Genomic DNA, 24,043 nt, shown 5'->3' with positions numbered 1-24,043 from the left:
AACTTAAATGACTTTAATATTACTTTTAATAACTTAAATGCATAAATACACTGATGAAAAAAATTGTAAACTTGACTAATTTTTTTAATTTGATTATATATTTAATTTAAATACATATACATATACTAAAATTGAAAAAAAATGAATTAATTTTACATAAAATATTTGAATTTTAGTTATTTACGTGTTTAAAATAAATATATACATGTTTGAACTGAAGGTCACGTATTTATACATATATTTAAATTTAAATACGTAAATAGTTTAATTTGAAAAATGAAAAAATTTGATCGAGTTTAATCACAAAAATGTACTTGAACTTTAAATATTTAAGTATGTAAATACTTGAATTTAGAAATGACATTGACAAATAATTTAGTAACTGTTCTTTTTCCATGTGCTGTACTAGAACTTACTCGTACTCATTTTCTTCAAATCTTGACTACTTTACTGTGATTTTTTATTTATTCATCAACGAAGTGAGACCGTATTACGGTACAATCCCGAGCGAGCATGCGAGCGAGCTAATAAGAAAAAGATTAAAAAAAAGAAAGAGAAACTTAAGAGAGAAAGAGCGAGAGAGAGAGAGAAAGAGAGAGCGAAAGAAACACGCAACTCATGATCAGCGATTCGTGATATTGATACCTGCCAACGGCTTTTTCTGTTACTAGGGAGGCGTACGATATTTGAGAGGGTGGGTCAGCCAGTAACTAAAGTCGTCAACCCTCACACCGGCACCGTGATTACCGTGTCGGCCGACGAGGATGAGGACGCTATTAGCTCCATACTGGAGTACGACTCCGCCGCGGAGGAGATCCACGCACCTAGAAGTGTGTGCGCGGAGGAGGGCCCGGCTTCGCTCGGTGCGGCCGATCTTCCGGACGAGCCGGATAGCCGATCGCTGAGCCGTGAGCTTACCGAGATCTGCGCGGAGATGCGTGCGGCAAGTGAGCCAGCGATCGACAGTGTGCCCGACGAAAACATACGCGAGTTGCAGGAACATCGCGCTTTGTGCGCGGAGATGGTGGCTTCGACGGCGACGATGGCGATGACGTCGATCGACTACGAAAAGGAAGAAGCGTTCCGCGACGTGCCGACGAGTCTCAGTCTGTGCGCTGAACCGGGCGAGATCCCAAGCAGCCCGATGTCACAAGCGAAGGAAACTGTATTATGGTGCAGCAAAGGGAGATCCGTCGACAGGCGTGCCGAGGATTATCGCAGCGAGGCTCACGAAAGACACCTTGCCAAGGCTAAGTACGTTGTTAGCTACGACGACAACAGCGTCACATTGATGGAGAACAAGATGTTGCGAAGCGAAAGGAGTATCGAGATACCACAGCTAAGCATAGACGACAAAATGAAGAAACCTATTGCGAGAAAAGTCATAATAAATACTGAAAAAATATCGAGTTGCTCGCAGAGACGTCCGATCGAACAATGGGCGACACGCGCGGAGAAATATGTCATCAAGGAGGACATGGACAGCGTCGTCATCGAGGATGCGCGATACGTAAACTCGACGATGAGCATGGACGCGAGGAAAGAGGGTAACGATGATAAGAAGAAATTTGAGAACGCGAGAGATAAATACGAAGCGGCATCTAAGAACAACGAATGGAAGAACTGCGTTTTTCCGCGTAAATTCACCGGCAAGAATCAAATCACGTCCGAAGATAAAGAAATGACAACGGAATTGATTGCTGACGCGGTCACGAAGAGAGGAGATCCCGTTAAACTCTTGTCGGACGTGAAAAGAAAAGTATTGCCTTCCAGCTGCAACGACGAGGACGAGGACAATGACAATGACAATGACAATGACAATGACAATGACAATGACAATGACAATGACGAGTTGCCGCCACTGGATCCTCCGCCGCTGGACGACTTTAGTTCCATCGAGTATCACATGGTGGAGCCGTGTAATCTCAACAGAGACGCCACTTCCATGTCCACCCAGTCTGACGACGACATCGAGCACATTCACGCATCTGAAGTGATGCAGATGCGAATGAAAATTGATGCGGGCGGCGACAGATGCAAAGATACAGGAGGCATGAATGTCAACGTGATCACACAATTCTCTCCCGTGGCGCGACGGAAGAGCAGCAAGAGCACGCTCTCGGACGATGATCTGGAGTACATACACAGTGTCGAGCTCAGCCTTGATTCGGAACGGAGCGATGTCGGTGCGATCAAGTCAGTTGCCTTGACAAAGGCAAACGGAGACGGTTGTCCGCGTAGGAAGCACAGCAGACACGCGTTGTCCTCCGATGATGATCTAGAACACGTTCAACTATCAGAGGTCCGCGAATTGGAGCTCGATGCTGTGGTGAAACTGTCGCAGAGAGAATTCCTGCAGACGACCCAGAAAATGGTGTCGGCGGAGCAACAGGGAGCGAAGTCTAAATTCAGCAGGAGACGGAAGGATGTCATGGTAATTGAGAAAAGTGAAGCGGAAGCCACAGAAGCAGAAGTCACTATAATATACAACCCACTGGAGGAGATCTGGCTAAAGTCGGAGGAATCCGACAGATACGATTCCACCGACTACTTTATGGACAAGCCGGCAGAGGAAACGTATCCGAGTCCTACGAGAAGAAGCAAAAATCATGGTCTAAAGACGACAAATTTCTTATCCTCGCTGCTACCTGTTGCCAAGCGGGCCTCTCAAACCACAACCGACAGCGATATCGTCGAAATTATCGACATCGACGCGATGCAGAAGACCGACGTGAACGCCGCCGACGCGACACCGGAGTGTAAGATCCTGCCCATCGTCGCATCTACAGCGCGCGCTCGAAAGTCTCGCAGGAACAAGCGGTCGCAGTCGGACGGCCAGTTGCAGGAGAACAGCTCGACGGAGCTCTCTCTTCCCGCTCCTTTGCCCTCGTTTCGCTCTTCTAAAGTGAAAATGGCGGAATTACAGGAAGCCGTGCGGGAAGAAGAGTCATTTGCGGACCTCGGTTATAAGGATCCGTCGAGAGTTTCACCCTCGGCGGAGATATCTTGGAGCTCGATTGTCAAGAAAAGCATTTCCCCATCTTTGGATTTGCAAGAAGTTCGTAAAGAAACGGATCTCGAGCCATTGATAGAGATGGAAGAGAGATCAGAGCTTGTCGAACACGTGAGAAAGCTAGAAAAAGCGGAACACCGCGATGAGGACGATGCCACGTTCTCCGCGGGATTGCAACGACAAGCCTGCAGAATTAGGGAGGAAGAGAAGGAGAAGGAACTCCTCGAAGAAAAGGATAATGTTGATGTGACGAAGACGGCAATAACAACGGAGAGTATTCTCGTAAATCTTCAGGCACCGATAGTAAACGAAGAGTCTCGCGTGGAAAAGGATATCGCGCCCGTCACCGCGACCGCTATGGTGCGAACTAAGATATCTCGGGACAACAATGGAGATAATAAATCAACGGGGGGCAGTCCTCTTCTCACATCGGAAGTACGATCCGTCGTCGACGAGACACGTCGAGGTAACGTGGCAGCCGAGAGGAGAGAATCGCAAAGGGAATCTTCTTTGCAGCTTCAGTCGATTGAGACGCAACAACGAGCGAAGGAGGGTGGTGGCGATAGTATCACCGAAGCATCAACCGAGTGGTATAATTCAGCTTCTTCGAAGGTGTCCTTGGAATCTTTCGATCATGGGTCTGCTGAAAAACGGAGCGAGGCGGAACGCGAAACGCTCAGCACCGAGCATTCGAGTATCGCTGTCAAAAAAGCGAGCAACAGATCTAAGAGGAAAAAGCGCAGATGAGTAGAGGATTGCTGCATGGACGTGCCTAGGGCCAGCCTTGCCCTCTACATACTCTTGATGCAAGTGGCGGGAGTAGATTAGCGTTCGTACGTAAGAGAGTGAGATCACATCCAAATTCCCGTCGCGTCCCGAGATTGCACAATTTTTTCAAGAGCTATCTCACGTTGAATAACGCTGGCGTGTTGCGTCTCAATGATAGTCTTTCCATCTTTTCTTCGTGCAATCCACTATATTGATCCAGGAATTTATTTCTGACATGAAAATTTCATACTTGAGATGACTATGAGCGATCGAACTGAGGAAACTTGTAAGAGAAATCGAGAAAGCCGGTGTCGCCGTGCACGATGTGTGAAGTTATTATCATCTATTTAAAACTCGCGTTTTGTATGATCCTATCTTTGTTTCAAATCGTATCAATTAGTAGTTGATATATCAATCACAAAGGTTACGCGTAAGCATGTTCGGATGTGATATAATGGGCAAGGTTGTGTTCTAGCGAATGTTAGGATACTATTAAACGCTTCGACATTAGTTATAATGAGGTGTAGAACTAACAAAGGCGCCCCTAGGATGGAATCGCGTTTCGCTATTCGAGAAACACCCGTGTAGTCATTTTAACTGCCTTAGAACGTAAAAGGTGATGGAGTTTGAATTCTACACGGCGCAAACAAATTGCGTGTCTGTATATCGTCTGCCCATTAGCGGTAATATATTATAATTGTTTGGTGTAATTAACGACGCTCTCGGCCATTAGGTGTTCATTTGTGGCATCAACTCTTCTAGCAAGCCCTATTCTTGGATGACGAACCATCGTTCGGTATGCAATAAGCCATACTTTGTTGTAGTACAAAATATCTTCATCAGATTCATTCAGCGTTCGTTTACTATCTATGGATTATGCTTCTCGTCGAGCGACGATAGTATACCCTAGGAAAAAAAGTTGCTGATTTGACTAAATTTTTCAACTTTATTAAATTTCATTGATTCATGTATTTGTATAATTAATTTAAATACACTTGATCAATTTTCTTTAATTTAATTATTTTGTGCATTTAAGTTAAGTATATAAATATTTGAACTAAAGACGTTTAATTAAGTTGAAAATTTTAATCTAGTATATTACAGTCAAGTACATAAATACTTGAATCGAAGTTTAAGTACTTCACGTATCTAAGTTAATTTTAGGACGGGAAGCTGCTATAGTGTAAATATATGCTTGAGCTAACAAAATTTTATCAAGTTGAAAAATGTTGAGTTAATAACCTGGTTCTCAGTGTATAAAAGGGAATTATTATGAAATTTTGAAAAGATTTTCCAATCGTAATACTTCGTATATTTCAGAATGACTACAATCTGGAACTCTCTGATTTCTTATTTGGCTACACACACACACACACACACACACACACACACACACACACACACACACACACACACACACACACACACACACATATATATATATATATAACGGTTTGAAACTTTAAAGATTTGTCTTGTTTATCTTTAATATTGATATTTCTAGATTATTTATTTTGTTGTTTAAAATCTATAATTGCGTATTGTCTTCCGATTTCTTTATTATTTCATTGTATTATTATCTTGTAATATTATTTTAATTTTCGTCAACAAGAAGTTTAATGTGAGACAAAATTTCTCCATAGAGATTTAACAAAATAGAGATTTTATTGTTTAAGAATTATATTTTTAAATGCAAGTTGAACTGCATACAAAATTTACATTTTTAGATATATCTAAACTGAAGAAAAATGTTTCCTTAATTTTACTTCTCGCGTCTTCTTCGCGTGGCGCTTAGGCTTTTTTTTAGTCCCTTTTTGTTCTGATTTTTTCACATTTTTGAAACATTGAAGTGGCCTGCGCAGGCGTGTGCTCGATGTGTAAAAATTCAATGTCTTTTTGAATGTTACATATGAATTGGGAAACAAAGAAGAAAATAAGAAAAAGCATGCACAAACGTGTTCGATATTATTGATGGTAACGCATAAAAAAATGTGTGTGGGTGTACGTGTGCGCGCGTGTATCGTTACAATTGACTTTTTTATATATCGTAACAGCTGTAAAAAACAGATATGTACATGTTTGATATAAAAGTGTATCGAGAAAAATGATGATAAATACTCGGTAAACTTAGTATCTTCATGACAGTAATCTTTTGTCATTTAACCGCTGCTGCACAATTGCAGAAAAACTCATGTAGGAAAAAGTGTGTTGAGAGGCGAATTTTTTATTGGAGATTAACCATATATAATCTTTTTATATCGGAGATTAACCATAAAATCTATTCATTTTAGGTGAGAACGTATAAAAGATGTAGTGTTCGCAAACTTGATTATTATTGAAATAATTTGCATTTAAGTAACGTAAATTTCTTTTAAACACGCAATGATTGAAAATTTGATTGCTCTACTGTATAAATATATAGTATAAATACAGAAGATAGTTTAACTTAAGTCAGTGATGTGCAACCTTTTTTAAACTGAGCATCATTTTTAAAAATAGGCAAAGTTTTACATAACAAGCTACATAAATAAATACACACGCACGCGTATGCATGCATGTATGAATGTATGTATGTATGTATTATTATGAATATATGTGTATACATAATAGACAGATAAAATATTTATTTTAATATCAATAAGGAAATAAAATTATCAAGACAATGAAAAAAATTAAATACAAATATAATGTATTTAATGCGTAGTTCCAAAAACGGAATATCTCCGATTCGGGCTAATTTTCAGCTCAAATACTTATTTTACAGGTAAATATTTACAAAAGGTCATCCCTTTTAAAATGAGGTTTATCTGGAGGATGGATTTTAAAAGCACAAATTTCTGCTTTAAAACAAAAATTCTCTGCTTTAAAAATACATTATTGGTAATATGGTCAATTGAAATATGATCAATTGTGACAAAAATTCGGTTTAGTTAGGAGTGAGTTAGAGGTTTTGTCCTTCCGTAGGATAGGCGGGGACCCTCCAGGTGAACCCTATTTTACTAAGAAATAAACATTTACATTGTCAATTTTTTTTGTTAATGCGGTCAATATCAATGTGATCATTCGCAAAAAGAAATTTGGGGTGGGTTAGATTGTATACCCTACGGGAAAACGGAGACTCTTTAGACGAACCTTATTTTGCTAAAAAATACATATTTACATTGTCAACCTTCTTTGTTAATAACTTTTTAATGAAAGATGAGTAACGGCGAAAACTTCTCGAAGATCACTCAAGATCACTATTACCTTGACAAAATGTTAAAGTTATTAACTTTCCAAGTGAGTGAATTTTTTGTGAATATTTATCCAGTGCTGAGTATTAAAGGAACTTAAACTAGAGGGTTTGAGAGACCTTTCTGAAAAAACTTTACTTCCGTGCCATTTTATTTTGGTCAAGCAATCATAGCGGTCGATAGGAGAGACTTCGAATTTTTTTCCATCTAGTCCGCATCTTTTTTCTCATTCCGTCTTCACACAGCAAGCGATCGATTTTTAATAGTGTGTTTAAGGGTTAAAATAGTTTTTTGATTATAACGACTAAAATATTGGAGTTAGGTAACATATGTATTTGACCTTATTTGTAGAGTTTTTCATGAACTTTATTTTTTGTTTGGCAAATTTTTTTGTAAAATGATAATTTTCTGAAATAATTAAGAAAAACTATTTTTTTCCCCGAAAAGTAAGGAGAACGATGAGAGCATTTGCGCCAAAAATCCATTTGGGGATATCATTTACTATATAAAATAAATATTTAGGCTTAAAATCAGCTAAATCGGAGGTTTTTAGAACTTTATCTCGATAAAATTATAAACATTTATTTATTACATTAATAAAATATATTAATTTATTACGTTAATAAAAACGAAATTATATGAATTATTTTTAAAATAACCAAGACTTGTAAATCGCATTATTATATTTTACTTTTATAATTTGTATAAAATAAAGAATATGTGATTTTACATTCTCGAGTCGGCGGGCCGCACAAAAATTATAGATGGGTTGCGGATAATACATCACTGCCCTAAGTAATACACTGAGAAAAAAGCTATTAATTTAGTCAAATGATCAAGTTTTTCAACAGATTAATAAAATTTTTTTGGTTCAAATATTTATTTAACTTAGATTTATTAAATAATACTTAAACTTCATTTCAAGTTTTTATTTATTTAACTTAAACATATAAATAATTTAATTGAGTAAAAAACTTTTTTAACAAGTTGTTAACTTGATTAAATTTTTCAGTTGAAGTACAAATTCAGATGTAATATTATTTCTTTTTCATTAATTATATATGTATTAAATTATATATTCAAGTTAAATATATAAGTACTTGAACTGAAGATATGTAATTAACAATAAGTTGAAAAATTTTTAGTCAAGTTAATAACTTTTTTCTTTGTTTATACAATCGTTTTGCGAATTATTATGAAAAAATCATGAAGCAGAAAAAAGAAAGATATGAGCAGAGATAATTGGGTCAATGCTAGCCATAGAGTAAATATTCATAGAAAAAATATCTAATTCAATAAGACATACATTCTGAATGATTAAGTGAATTTACGAAAAATATTTTGGAACGATGCACATACATGGAGAAAAGGAATTATTATTAACTAATATTAGCTAACAGCAATCTGCAAATAAAAATAGTCTTATAACAATTATTATTAAAGCAAATACTATTTTATTAAACTAAGAGCATGACCAATTTTATTATTAATGTAATACTGTTATTTTAAATTAATAAGACTATTTTCAATTAAATTTAATGCTACTAATATATCACTTGTTTCTTTGTAGTATTATTGTTTTGCAATTCTATTTAAATTAATAGTATTGCCTAAATATAAAATTAAATATTATTTATTTACTAATAACACTACAATTATAACAACTTACAAAAAGTTAATCATTATTTTCAATTAATTATTACAGTATACTTTTTTTATATATCTTAGTTAATAATTATATACTTTTGTGTGCGTGCGTATGTGTATGTACACGCGCGCGCATTTGTGTGTACATACTTAACACATGCATACGTACAATGGTGGACAGAATAGTTGCAACACTTCTTTTCAATAAGTTTTGAATCGCAGCCCTGTTCGTCGTGTGGTAAACGTAATTGTTTCGATTAACAGGTAAGAACCAAATATTCAATCGCTCGGTGAACAGGCTATATTTCGAAAAAACATGTTGCACTATTCTGCTCACTACTAGACGTGTGTGTGCGTGCGTGCGTGCGTGCGTGCGTGCGTGTGGAGAGAGAGAGAGAGAGAGAGAGAGAGAGAGAGCGTGGTGGAATAATTTTGTTTTTTCTTTTAAATAACTCAGTAAATATTAACGCAACAATTCTTATTAATACTAGTTTGTTAGCTATAGAGTTATGTTAATCACTTTGTAGAAAGAAGTTCATCTATATGTATATAGAACGAAAACGATTTACTAAAGAGGAAAAAAAGAATGCGTTTGAGATGGCAGGAGTGTTATGAAATACTAACTAATATCCATAATTAAAAGGCACTTTTAATTATAAAAAATCACATTAATGACTCTTAGTAACTCTTGTACATTAATAATGTTATACACACATTAAATTCTATTAAGTTTTTAAAAAAATCACATTTAAAGCCATTAAGCTAGACTAGAGTTAAAAAATTAACATCTATTATACTTCTCAAAATTACATAGAGATAATATCTGTAAAAATTGCTGCTACCTGCAAAATTGAAATTCAGTTTTTATAAAAATGCAGTAAACATTAATGATCAGTGATCATCCAACAATGTCTAAAGGGACTGTAACGAAGTAATTTTAACGGTTCTCTTCGAATTCAACGCGAATTATACGAGATATCAAACCCCTGTCCTCCTCTCTGTTTCTGTCTACTTACACACATACACATACACACATACACATACACACACACACATTTCTATCATTTTTAACACAAAAATTATTATTTTTATAATTTTTAATATAAATTTGAAGAAAGTAACAATAAATTGTACAAAGTAAAAATTAATCTTATGATTAATTTCAGTGTTTTTTTTGCTCATTTGTTAAGTCACTGCTACTTGTTCTTCAATATTTGATACTTGATTGAAATTTTCTGATTGATATTGTCTTTTTTTTTAATACATAGATGTAAGAGTACCAATACATTTTGTCACACACACAGACACAGATACTATTGTCGAAGACTATTCTTCAATTCTATTTAAATTAACAGGAACAGATTTCTAAATGAGAATAAATAATATAATAGAAAGAAAGTGGCCAAATTACAAGAAATAACTGGATGATTTTTTAAACAGTTTATTCTTTTTTAATATTAGCACGTTTCGACTATACTTAATCTTTATCAACTCATAATCAGTAGAAATGACAATTATTTTAAACGCATATTAATTATTATCATGTTTACAGACATCATATTATATTTTACTTTGACCGAACGAAATTCGTGCCACTGACCGATGAATTATTATCAATATTTTCATATGTATTGTATTTATTATTTTATATATAAAGTATTAAATGGCATATATAATACATACACACACGCGCGCGCGCACACACACACACACACACACACACACGCGCGCGCGCGCGCGCGCGATATAAAGGACTCCGCAGAATCCTTATGGGAAATGGCTTTCGGCTAATTTTTTAAAACATTTGATATGTTGTAGTTCTCAACACGTAGAACAAAAGTGTCTATGGCCCCAAGGTCTGATCACGGATAGTTTTCAAGATACAGCACTTCAAAGTTGGACTTTTTGCTACAATAAGATACGAAAAGTCCGACATTGGAGTGTTGTATCTCGAAAACTATCCGTGAGCAGACCTTGGGGCCATGGACACTTTTGTTCTACGTGTTGAGAATTACAACATATCGAATGTTTTAAAAAATTAGCCGAAAGCCATTTCCCATACAGATTCTGCAGGGTCCTTTGTTAAAACAATCAGTAATTGGAAATTAGGCTAATGAGAGTCAGCACGGGTAAAACTGCGCAATCACAAGTATTAATATTATAAAAATTATTTATTTTAAATTACGAACAAACGTTTCGACTTGCTTTGAAGTCATCTTCAGCGTATCAATAAGAAATTCAATAATAAATTTGTTAATTAATATACGTTTAAAATAATTGTCAATTATTTCTATTGAGCTGATGAAGACTAAATATAGTTGAAACATACATACCAATGGATATTAAAGGAGAATAAATTGTTTAAAAAAATTATATCATCTATAATATTTTTTGCTTGTAATTTGGCTGTTTTTTTTCTACATTGCATTGCAAAAATAACGAGCTGTGCAATATATATTTCTTATAAACAATACATTATGCGTTAATACTCACGCTCTATGGCTCATGCTGGCCTTAATATAACTGTTCAATTGTATCCAGAATATACCTTTCAGTTTATTTGACGAGTAGGAAACGTCGATACAGGTCACTTTTTCTTGTTTCACGAAAGATTCTTCATCAGACTGTGATGTTCCTCAGTTGATAGTGATCTCGATTCAAGCGGCATTAATTTATGTATACGTACAGCTTGATGCATAACACTGATGAGAGATGAAAAAATTCATCTCTTGTTTAATCCTTGTTGCGATCATTATTCTACATGTATCGTTACATGCGGGCATGTATTACGTAAAAGAGAAAGGAAAGAAGTTAATAAAAGAGATTCATGGTTTATGATTTAAATATTTTAAATAACAAATTGCTGCGTGCAATGCGTGCTGATAGACTGCATGTGTGTAATGCGTATAGGTATGTGTGGTGTATATCGCAAACAAAAGCACATCGTATTACATTCTTGAAGGATATTTCAGTCCCCCCCCTCACTGCTGTTCGTCGTAGAATTGCAATACTCAACGAGAAAATAAAGATATATACTCCATTGCTCTGTAATTTCATCATATTGCGTGCGTATTTTCCGTTTCACTTTTCAGCTATTCGTATACGGCGGAGGAAAAATAATAATCATTGATAATGTCCAAATTGTAGAATGCACACTTTGTACACAATCATTTTTCAATCCTCGATAGTATTTTGATTTCTCTCTCTCTCGAGACGGAATATCATTTTTCTTTCTCAGAGCGAAACTTTGTGTAGATATTATTTATTGTATTTAATACGTGTATGTACTAATTTATAGAAATTGTGCTAGAGTAACATTAGATCACGTTGCACCGAGAGTCACTCAACGAGCTCTAGTGATTTGCGAGATTGTTTTTTCCTAAATTATTAATCTTACCTGTGTAGATGAAAGATTAATGCCGAGTAATACGGCGTTGGTGCAACCGGGCCTATACGTACGGAAGATTAATGATTAACGGACAGAAACAATATTTTGGGCGCCGAATTTATTTATAATTTTAAGCAATTTTACTTTCATTTTTTGTGTATAGCGAGTTACGATTTACCTGTGTATTTACCTGAATAGAGTTAAGATCAATTATAATAAGAAAAGATTTAAGATCAATTAATCAGTACTTCTTCGCGCAGAGGTATTCTTCTACAAAAAAAGAAATGAAACAAACATGGCCGATACATCGTCTATCACAATACATCAAATTTCGTTATAAATCTTTTGGATAACGTTAGACTTGATCGGTATATACAGTGGCGATTAAAATAGCATATAGTATTCTTCGATATATAGATTTATCATAAGACAATCTACTAGTAAATTACCAATTACAAACAAATAATGAATTTCAAGATCAATCGTCGATCTTAAAGACATCAGATGTAAAAAAACATTCTTATTGAAATTAATGAAATAAAAATCTATTTGTTATTGTCATCTGCCGTTAAAATTCTATGCAAAAGTCAAAATGATCGAGTTATTTATCTCTCTAAATAATTCTTCATCTCTTCTGTGAACTCTTAACGACATTACTAATAGAAAGCGAATAATTCCATTTTTTTAATTATATCTTGGAAATTGCTTTAAGTTATCTAAACGTATTTCATTCGAACTACATTTTTTGGTTCATTTGAAATGTAGACTGTGAGCTTTTTATACAGAAAACAAAAGTTTTTGACTTGATTTAATTTTTTCAGTCCAAGTATTTATATATTTAACTTAAATACATAAAATATTTGAACCGAAGAAATGTAATCAAGTTCAATCACACGAAACGTTTGAAATTCAGTTCATATATTTAATTTACATATATAAATATTTTAATTAAATTGAAAAAATTTAGTCAAGTCTTACTACTTTTTTTTATAATGTAAGCCGATACAATGAGTACAACATCAATTATGAAATTGAAATTTACGAACTAAAAAGTTATATCACTTATAACCTTCAAATGAAGGATTTGCTTGGATATAATTGCTTTCTATCAAACGTCGAATATATCTGTATATATAAAAAAAATATATTTTTTTTTGTTGACTTGAATCTTTGCTATAAGATCGACGATATGAACTTTCCGCCACTGTACATCCAATATCGTTACGAAGAAGGCAATAATTGTGGAAAGATTCGAATGTATTGCGTAGTGACTGCTTTTGCCGATATGCAAATGTAAATGTGAATTATCGGCGAGGTCGATAGATTGTATCATCGATTTTCGTATATTTATTCGTACGACTTGAGACGCGCGGAGGCTCTTTCTCTCCGATAAGCTTTAGCTTGTAGATTCGATTAGCGTGCTTGATGTAAAGAACTTTTGTCAGTCTCGTTTGTTGGCCTTTTATCTCATTCTCATAGGTGATTTCGACGAAAAGCGTTAAAAGATGTGTATGACGTTTGCTTGTGTGATGTTACAATGCCAAAGTTCAGACAAGACCTGTCACATGCTTTAATTTAAACTCGGTGTATGGTCGATTGACTTATATTACTTTCTTGGATGTGCAATGAGAAAAGGTAACGCTCGATCGGGAATTGAAAGGAATAAATAATTAACACAAGGACAAGTTTCCCTGTGTTCGAAAGTAAATGAGAAAATTATTAATTGTTCAATTAATCTGAGCAGTATTTTCTCAATGCACAGCAATGGTGCTCAGTATTACTTTTATTTTTTTTTAAGAATCGTCATACAACTTTTAACCTCACGCTCTATTTATTTCCCTACCGATGAATGATGACTGACTCTTGTGCGAACCGCAAAAGCAATTTAAATGAACTTGTTGCCGTGTAATGCATATCGCGTTTCGCGAGAAAAAGAGCGTCACAGATCAAAACGTTTTTTAAAATATTTTAACTGGCCGACTGAGATTTATTTTCAAATTTCATCACACGAATGCTTTAATTTACTTATCGATAGATATCTATAGATACTAAATAGAAATCTAAGAGTCCTTTTGTTTTATAATCTTCTATCGAATTGCGACGCTTTTCTTCTCAAGAGATAAGAGCGGACTTGCGTGAATATGTTTTTGAAATGTTTATCAAGTAGTGACTTATCTATGATTAGTCTATTGTATATAGGGAACACTCTCAGGAACGCACTTTTGATGTTAATTCCAAACAATTTAGGAATATCGAAATTTACTCGAGAGTTCCCGCGTTGAAAGTTATTAAATTAATTTGAATTTTTCAACTTGATTAAATTTTTTCAATTGAAATATTTTTACATAAATACTTGAGTCGAAGTTTAAATCTTGTGTATTTAAGGCGATGCTGAAGTTGGTTGTTTGTATTACCGACAAAAATACCATGTTGTTAAACAAGTTATACTTCGTATTGTTGTACTTTATTTCTAGAGAAATAATTTCTTTTACAGAATTGAAACACACACACACACAAATACGGTTTTGGTCCATTTTTTGCCAAACAAAAAAAAAGTAAAAAAAGTTACGTGTATTCTTTTACTTTAACACTTATGGTCATTAAGACTGTCAATTCATCGAAACATTTACTAATTTACTTCGTGGAAACATTACATGCAGGTTATGCGTGCGAAATAAAAACAGATCCAGGATCTAAATGTAGAATAAATAAATAAACAATGTTTATTGATCGATGAATCATTAGAATTAAGACGGGAAGCCTAATCTAAGAGAAAATATAATGTATGAAAAATTATGTATATGTGCACGCGAGATCTCGATGTAGTAGTATGTAGGGATCTAACGTTTCGTAAATCGTACATACATATTGTGAATCGTACGTGCGTAAGTTGAGTTCATCATAATAAAACTGACGATGTCAGCATCCCCTTAAATTAAATATATAAATATTTAAACACGTAAAATATATATTAAGTTCGTAAAATATATATTTAGTTCAAGTATTCGCATATTTAACTTGAATACATAAATGCTTGAATTGAAAAAAAAAAATATATAAATGTATAAATACTTCCGAACTTTAGTTCTTAAGGTGGTACACTCGCGAATTGAAAATGATGAGAATTTCTTGAAATTGAAATTTATATATTGTGCTCGAAGACATTGACACGCACTGATTCAATTACAATGAGATTGACTATTTCTATACTGAGATATAACCAATTAAAAACTGCATTTTTTATACGTTTCGTCTATACAAAATTCATAAATATGTCGCGTTTTTTTTTGTTTTTTTTGTTTGTTTGTGTAGTGTCTAAACTAGTAATGACACGTTAATAATAATAAAAAAAAATAAATAAAAAAAATAAAAAAACGTATATGCGATGAACAAACATGAAACAGACATAATTTTTTATCGTATAGTTTGAAAAATAGAGCCGTGAAAAGCATGTAATTTTTGATTTTGTTTCACATATAGGGGCGACTGAATGGAGCGGTCAGTGAACATCTATTATAGCCAGTAAGCATCGAGTTGAATCTCTATTCTGAACACGCTTTTATTCTTATAATGATGATTGTCGGTATCGATAGGTGTCGATTGCGCAGATATTTTATATGACAAAAAGCTGTGTAACGATATCTACGACTATCGTTAAGAACAGAAAGTGTGTACAGAATAGTCTGTGTCTATTTGTTCTTTTCATATCTTTTCGCGTGTGCAATCAAAAGTTTTTCTCACTGGTGGAAGTGGGAATATCGCTACCGAGCGCGCAATGGGACCTAACTTTCGAATGGTTCCTTGTGAAAAAAATCGACTGCCGAGGTATTACTGGTCACTACATAGAAAACTACTGGGAATATTACTGGGAATCGCATAGACAATTACACACAAATATTACTGCCATATGTAATTTTTTAGCACTACTGCTGAAATGTATTATTGCCAGTAATATATACGCAGTACTTAAATATGGACTTTTTGTAGGTTCAATAACCGCACGTATTTGATCAGATTTGAATTGCGGTTTTTAATCCTGCCCAAATCCGCCCAAATGTGAAATATTGTACAGTTAGAAAAATTTTACAGATTTTGTATAACACTGCGCATGTTACAGTGCTACTTAAATATTACTGTCAGTGATAGCCACAGGGGTGTAATATTCGCCGTGTGATCAACTAGTAATAACTACATACCCGGTAATCAAATTTTTCCGTAAGGGATATTATCGCGACTGTGCTACTTTAAGTATTGACATATTTATATTTTTTTTTCGTTCAAGTATTTATATATTCAAGTTAAATGTGTGAATACGAATATTTGGAAAAAATTAATCAAGTTAAAAAATTTTATTAAGTTTAAAAAGTATAGTCAAATTAGCTTCTTTTTCTCAATGCGTAGAGATTCAAAGCAATTAGCAGATGAAACGAATTAAAAATTCTGATACTATCTTCTCCCGTTTTAGATTGGGTGAGATTGAGCTACGCGTGTCGCTCGAAATGATCTCAATTAATTTAATTAAAACGAGAGAGAATCGTCCATAAGAACGAGTAAAGAGGAAGCGAGCAAAGCGCGCAATGCTTTTCTTCCACGGTGTGACGGAAGTACACCGAAATGTGTTGTAAAATGCACTAATTGATATTAATGATTGTAAGACAAATGTACAAAAACGAAAAGAAATTATGTCCTGCTCGCGCGCGCGCGAGAGGGAGAGAGAGAGAGAGAGAGAGAGACAGACATCGTGCGAGAGATGTCGGTTCGCAGAAGAGACACTCCAACACGAAGCGATGGCTAATGCAAAAAACAAAATCATATAAAACGAAAATAAAAGTATACAGCCATACCGCATACGCATGCTATTTTTCTTGAAAAGTTTCTCGTCCTCTTAATTACGACTTACGTATACTTGTGGATCTGTATTTGCATCGCACATATAGCGTTAATCACGAGTTTGACGTTTTAGGAATGTGAAAATTCTTTTCACAAGGGAAGATAGTACACATTTGCGATGTCACCGCTTATTCTCTTTCCACATAATAAATCTAAAAATAAATGAAATAAGTTGATCCGTGTCCGGGCATCTGTTGCGCCTTGTAAATAGTATTTTTAATGTTTAAAATTTCAAAAGTTTGTAATGTAGATTATAAGCTTAAAAAAAGACGCTTTAGTAATGCCTCATAACATAATTGGTAAGCGCAAGACTTGGTAATACTATGGATGGCGAGGCCACAACATTGAAATTTTATATTAAGGTACGCGTATACGTTTTAATATATTTATCTCCATAGAATGATAATCAAATAAGGGAAATCTGTATTATCCGACCACATTGGTGCAAACATGTAAATTCTTATTTCTTTACCACGATAATTATAATCTTGATTTTTATTTTTATTTTTGTTCTATTTATTATTTTTCATTTTTTTACATATTGACTGTTTTATTGATTCTTTATGTCATTTTGACTGTAACTATATGAAGCCTTTTATTTTGCATTGCAAAACTTTGAGAGATTGAATTATAAGTCACGTTTTATTACACTATTAATAATTCTACGTAAAAAATAATTAAAAAAGTTTTTTTAAAAAAATTTGACAAGCACAAGTTTCTATTCTATTCATTTTCGTCATCTATCTATGGTATTATCAAAGTTTCGCGTTTACCGATTATGCTCCGCGGCAATGGCTACGTTTAACAGAAAAAGCAGCTTTGCAAGTATTGTAAGATTCTTTAATGTTATTGATTTATACATTTACATTTGACAAGAACTGAGAGAAAAAAACCAATCGTATTAAAAAATCTTAGGACAGTTGCAGAGCTGCTTTTTCTGCTAAACTCAACCAATACTTGCCAAAGCGTCTTTCTTTAAGTCCTACAATGCGAATTCTGAAAATTTTAAACATTAAAAAATACTGTTTACAAGATGAATTTAAGTAAAACGGATACGGCTCATTTTTAATGTAGATTTACCATGTGGAAGGATACATCATAATTGTATCCTCCCCTTGTTAGAATACTCCAATGCAAGCAAGATGTAGCGCATTCGCATGGAAACAAGTACATCATAATCTTGTTTTAATTGTTATTTATTTTATTAATATTGTTATTGAATTAACAAGATTATTTTCAATTTGATTATATCAGCCAATATTGTCAATACAACTTTATTTTTTCTGTATATGAAATAATTAGATTTAATAATTTATATATGTATATAGTCCTTAGCTCTTGTCGGAGCGTTGTGATCCGTCAACATATTTTTTTTTTTTTGTAGTACACTTTTTACAATTTACACAGATATATATGAGGGTGAGGGGGAGCTGTAGTTTAAACCGATTCTGAACGATCTAATTTAGAGGGATTCTCTTGGCATGATATTCTCGGGGGTTTACTATTGCCTTCCGAGAGATGACGAACAAATGAAATTATATGTATCCGATCAGTGGGATTTGAATCTGAATCTTTGGCACAAAGAGCAGACGTACGACTCTCTGTGCCACAATCACTTATTATCACATACATGCATACATAATTATTAAATTATTAAATTATTAAAATAGTAGAGGACTTTTCTACTCAATTTAATTCATTCCATCTCTATGCAAGAGTTTAATTATTAATTATCAGGCACCCCACACACACACACACACACTCGCGCGTGCATGTTTTTTTATACACAGAAAAAAATTTTTTTTTTTTAGAATTTATCCTTAAAATCATGATAATTATGGGACAAGTTAGAATTCGAAAAATTTTTCTATAATTTTAGTAAAATTTAACAAAATTTTATTAAAAATTCTAATTTTACTAAGCTTTTTACATACGCGTGCGTGCGCGAAAAAAAACCACCTGCATAACGCTATTATAAAATATACCACATTAAAACATTACATCCATGCAATTGGAGTGTTCCACATTGTTAAAATCAGATTCCTGTCTATGTTAAAATTTTCTGGATTTTGATTTTTTTTAATTAATTATAAATCTTGAATATTATAATCAAGCAATCGTGTGCGGTGCTGAACATGTGAATACAGATCAAAAGATCTTAATTGACTTTAACGAAGGATCTATTGACATAAGTGTCGTCGGTCTCAAGGAAAAATTTACTAATAAATGTTACTAACTATAATAAATGATAAGATAAATTGACTTGAGAATTTGACTATAAATAAACATTCGGTTTTGAATCTTGATTTAATTATTTCTTCCTTTTCTTTCAATTCACCTTGTATTAATTCGACTCATTGTCAATGAGAAAACTTGTAATATGCACCTTTCAAAATCAGTTTGCACATTGACAATTTTTTAGTATTTTAAAAACGGGTTTTGTCCTTAAGGCCAATGACGTAGACTTGATGACCGGTCAATAAGCTATTAATATTTTTATTATATGAAAAAGAATGATTTTTTTGCTATAATATCTAAAAATTTAGTTAGATACAGATCTGAAAAAAATTAATGTTGGTCCATTAAAATTAATTATGCAGAACGCTCGAACACGATAATGTTGCAAAAAATTTTAACGTTCTAATAACGAGCTTGAGCTTCTAATAGAATCCTTTTAATGGTCCAACATATTTTCAAATCCGTATTCAGTTAGTTTTTAGACACTTTAGCAAAATGCGTTTCTGCGCAGCATGATTCTTTCTTAAGCGATTCCTAGACACTCGATATCATTACACGATATTATTGATCGTCTCGAGGCTACATTGAGTTTGTTTGGAATTATGTAGAAGAATATTGTACAATATTACCGATTGTCTAGGTAGCGCTTTAGAGGCACAATAATGATTTCTGTGCGAGGAATCCACTTTTCGTCGTCTACTCGTTAGTGAACCGTTCCATATTTTTTCCAGGTGGTAGCCAGTCGGTGGCCAGTTACGAAGATCTGAGTTCCAGCAGCTTCAGCTCCGCTAGCAGGGCGTCCCTGGACGCGAGGAGCTCGCCGACGCCGTCGTACGGAGCCGAGAACATGATGGTATTTCCCGGTGATAGTAGTGGCTCCATTTGAGATTATTTGAGGTGCGCGGCCATGTTACCCAAGTGGCTGCGTTGTCTCAGATAAAGAAAGAGCAGGACAGAAAGAAGAAAAATAAGAAAAGGAGGAGTCTTCGTTCAAAGGAGAAGGGCCATCATGGCTGCACCGTGCGACCACATTCGATTTTGTCTTTCCAAATCCGCGTCGATTACGAAAAACTGTTTCTTTTTTATTTTCGTTGATACACGAAATGCATCACAGTGGGATGGCCGAGAGAGGTACAAAGTGTATCGACGGATAGATCAAATCAAGACAATGTGTACGTGTGTAAAATGTGTATGAAGACAAATGAGAGAATTGTTGACGACGAGAGGAATGTAGTATCGAGAAAGAAAGGTAGATAAGAAGAGGAAGGCATCCCAGCCAATGTGTAAAGCGGTTTTTGGACGCTCAATTTTATTGCACGGTATTGTAATATTGTAATATTGAACAATATTATTGATCATCTGGAGACGATATTAAGTTTGTTTTGAATGATCTAGAGAAATCTTGCAATATCATTGATATCGTCTGAAGCTACATTGTACATTGAGTTTACTTTGAATTTATTTAGAGGAATATTATACAATATTATTGATCGTCTGAAGGCTACATCGAGTTTGTTTTGAATTGTCTAGAGGGATATTGTATAATATTTGAATATTGCATAATATTATGGATTGTCTGAAGACTACATTGAATTTATTTTAAATTGTCTAAAAGAAGATTGTACAATATTGTTGATTGTCTAGAGGCCGCTTAAATTAGTCGTAACTTTGTTACAAAGTGCGTGGAAACGCACAGATATACGTTCGTCTTTCCGCGAGAGTCACATGTTTTGCTATTGTCTTTGTTTCCTCTTGTTGCTTGCTTCGTTTATTTACTCCGGGCATACGGATTTTACAATGGTACATACATAAGAATTTCGTGAATAAAGGAGTTTCAAAGCTAGTGGCGTAAAAACCGAGACAGCAACTTTTCGTACTCGCGCGTTCGGAAAAAAAACAGAAACCCACTATATGAGAACCGCGATAAAATTTCATTTCCCAATTTCTTTCGAGGTCGACGCATTGATATTTAAGAGACTATTTTACGATAAAGTTACGCTGATGATCAATTTCTATATTTTTGTACTTTTTCGTACTTTATCTCTCTTCGCACATACACGCACGACTCACGAGGCATGTTCCCGCCTGCTTGAGTCTTCAGTCTGCATTTGTGATAATTGCATTTTGTACACCCTCCCCTCCCCCCTTCTAATTCGTCAATATGTTTGTGACGTTATTTGAATATATGAATATTCCCATGATTTTTGTGCGAACATTATTTTTTCCGCTCAATTCACATTTTATCATTGATGTGTCGCGATCATTTCAGGCGATTAACATGTACGTCGTACGAACGGTTTTGCTCAAGTATTTACATAAAAATTAGATTAGATGTAGAGAATAATTACATTGAACTATGAAAAAAATTTTTAATCCATTACATTAATCAATTAATATGTCATATTAAATATTAAATCACTGGAATTTTATTAGCTTTGATTTCAAAGTGAATAATGATTTTGTCATTTTAAAGAGAAATTCAACATAAATGTATTAATGATTTTTCATTTAAATGTCTTGAATAACAATTTTAAATTATAATAAATATTTGATTATTAATCTTAATAGAGATTATATAAGAGATTATATAAAGATTAACAATATTTTATAATAAAAATGTATCTCGATAATCGGAATATCACCCTCGCAGTATATTTTTCAATAATAAAAATAATTATCTATACTCTATTCGGAGAGAGCGTAGCGCTTTACTCACTCAGTACCGTATACGTAAATATAACACGCCCGGGCTTGAGCTTATTGTTAAAAAATTAAACAGGTGACATAATCTCTCTTCATTTGAGTGTGAAGTGAGTCGAAATCGTAATATATTAAAATTACACAACTGTAAATATAATAATTTTATGTATTTTATTTTCTTTTTAGCTCTAAAAATTTAAAAAAAGATAAGAAGATAAAAAGTAAGTTGAATCAAGATCAAAATTAATCTACATTGGTGGAAATGAACATTAATAACATTTTAAAGATGTCTTTCAATATGGCATAACTTAAAGACATCGAGTATTCCAATTTTGCACATGGCGTTGTCTGGGTACACTGGAGCATAATAAAGACAATGTTACAAGAAGTTTTGGCTTTTCAGCAAACAACTGAATCTAATATAACTTTTTTGGTACGGAACAGCGCAATGAAGAAACACTGTGTGGTCGGTACAGAAATAGTAGTTCTTACTCTGTATGTATATATGCGCTCAAAAGCCAAAATAAACTTTCTACGAGCGCATGCATATCCAAAGATATAATTTTCAAGCTGATGCCTGACATTTTGAGATTTACATTGGATTATTTGTGTATTATTTACGTAATATTTACACGAATCTTTTTCATTATAGACAACACGAACAATGTAAATTATCATAAATTGAATCAGAATTGTGCTATCAGTTTCAAAGATGACATGGATTATTTACATATTGCTTATGTTATGTTTGCACGAATATTTTTCATGTTGACAATACAAGCAATGTAAATTGGCTAACTTAATGCAAAAAAAAAGATTAAGTTATAACATTGGTAATATATAATATCTCTGACTTTAATATTAATAAAATAAAAATGTATAATATAAAAAAAAAATATGGAATATAATCTTCATCATTTCTGGTGATGAAACCTGAATCTTTTCTGATTTTAAGATTATTGTTTGTATAAACGTGTGAAACATACTTTACATACATGTAGTTTGCACGTAATGTAGATTATTTATCAATCAATTGGGGTATTGTTTATTGTCGCCAGGGATAAAATAAATAATTTAAAATTTTGTTAACTCTCTGGTAAAATACGTTTGTTAAAATAAATCCACAACGTTTTGACCTCATGCAGATTCAGGTCCTTTCCAAGTAAGCAGTTTCCAAGTTGCAATGTAGCCATTAAAATAAATAAATCAAGGAAACACTTTATTTATTTTAATATCTACATAGCAACCAACTCATTTGAAAAGAAACTAAACCTGTGGTCGAAACGTTGTGGATTCATTTTAATAAACGTATTTTGCCGGAAAGTTGACGAAATTTTGAATTATTTATTAGATTATTTATATTTTTAGCATTAAACATCGAACTTTTATAATTATTTAGATGATTCAACGTAATATATTATTTATTCAAATTTATATCTGGTCTAATTTTTACGTACATTTAGCAAAACCATTCTTTCCGTATACAAATAATGCGTTCACTCGAGAGACAAAACATACAGATTTATAATAACTGTGCAATAAGTGATAGTATTACTAATACTTAATCGAATTGATAAAAATTTAATATTTCTGTCGAGAAAAAAAACGAGCAATATAATTATTCTTCTTTGTCAATCCCGATAAGGACTTTGATAATTACTGAACTAAATGAGTTTTAATTGAATACTTTAAATGCAACCTTCGTTAGTCATATAAATGGAAAAAAATGTGTAAATTAATAAAACGTATTTTATTTGTGTATCTTTGTTGAGTGGAAAATCGTCTGATGATGGCTTATTGTTAACGTAACGCGAAGAAGATGCGCACGAAAATCAAGTTTTTTGAAATTTATTCTATTCCATCATCCCTTTGTAAGCAATCTGTCATGCAGTATGTCATATTGAATGGAGAGTTCTCGGTGTTTTGAAGTGTCAATAACAGGATGAGATGTGAACTAGGTGGGTTTAATTAGTGCATTAAATATAGCTCCTGATAAGATCTCGCGAGAAACGTAAATATAATATATAACGTAACGCGCCAAAGTATATATTACAAAAATTTGGCAATTCATATGTATATACGTGTAAATAGATGTTGCGCGCTCTCTCTCTCTCTCTCTCTCTCTCTCTCTCTCTCTCTCTCTTTCTCTCAGTGAGTAATCACGAG

At 33.6% G+C, this 24,043-nt stretch overlaps 1 protein-coding gene across 4 annotated transcripts in view; it reads left to right on the top strand.

The window, feature by feature from the left end:
- LOC105193764 overlaps positions 1-23,635 on the top strand; it is a 44,040-nt gene extending 20,405 nt beyond the window's left edge. For 3 of the 4 annotated variants that reach the window (XM_039446360.1, XM_039446361.1, XM_039446359.1), the window contains exon 11: positions 672-7,828. In XM_039446360.1, the coding sequence (XP_039302294.1) occupies positions 672-3,760 (3,089 nt within the window). In that variant the 3' untranslated portion in view covers positions 3,761-7,828. Of the gene's footprint in view, positions 1-671; positions 7,829-19,908 lie in introns of those variants that run through there. The other variant, XM_026141287.2, reaches the window with a different exon arrangement.
- The last annotated feature ends 408 nt before the right edge of the window (positions 23,636-24,043 follow it).

Source organism: Solenopsis invicta, chromosome 2 (genome assembly GCF_016802725.1).
Source record: "Solenopsis invicta isolate M01_SB chromosome 2, UNIL_Sinv_3.0, whole genome shotgun sequence".
In the NCBI taxonomy this organism is placed as follows: Eukaryota; Metazoa; Arthropoda; class Insecta; order Hymenoptera; family Formicidae; genus Solenopsis; species Solenopsis invicta.
Note: the sequence above shows the minus strand (reverse complement) of the source record. Positions and strands in the feature narration are given on the sequence as shown.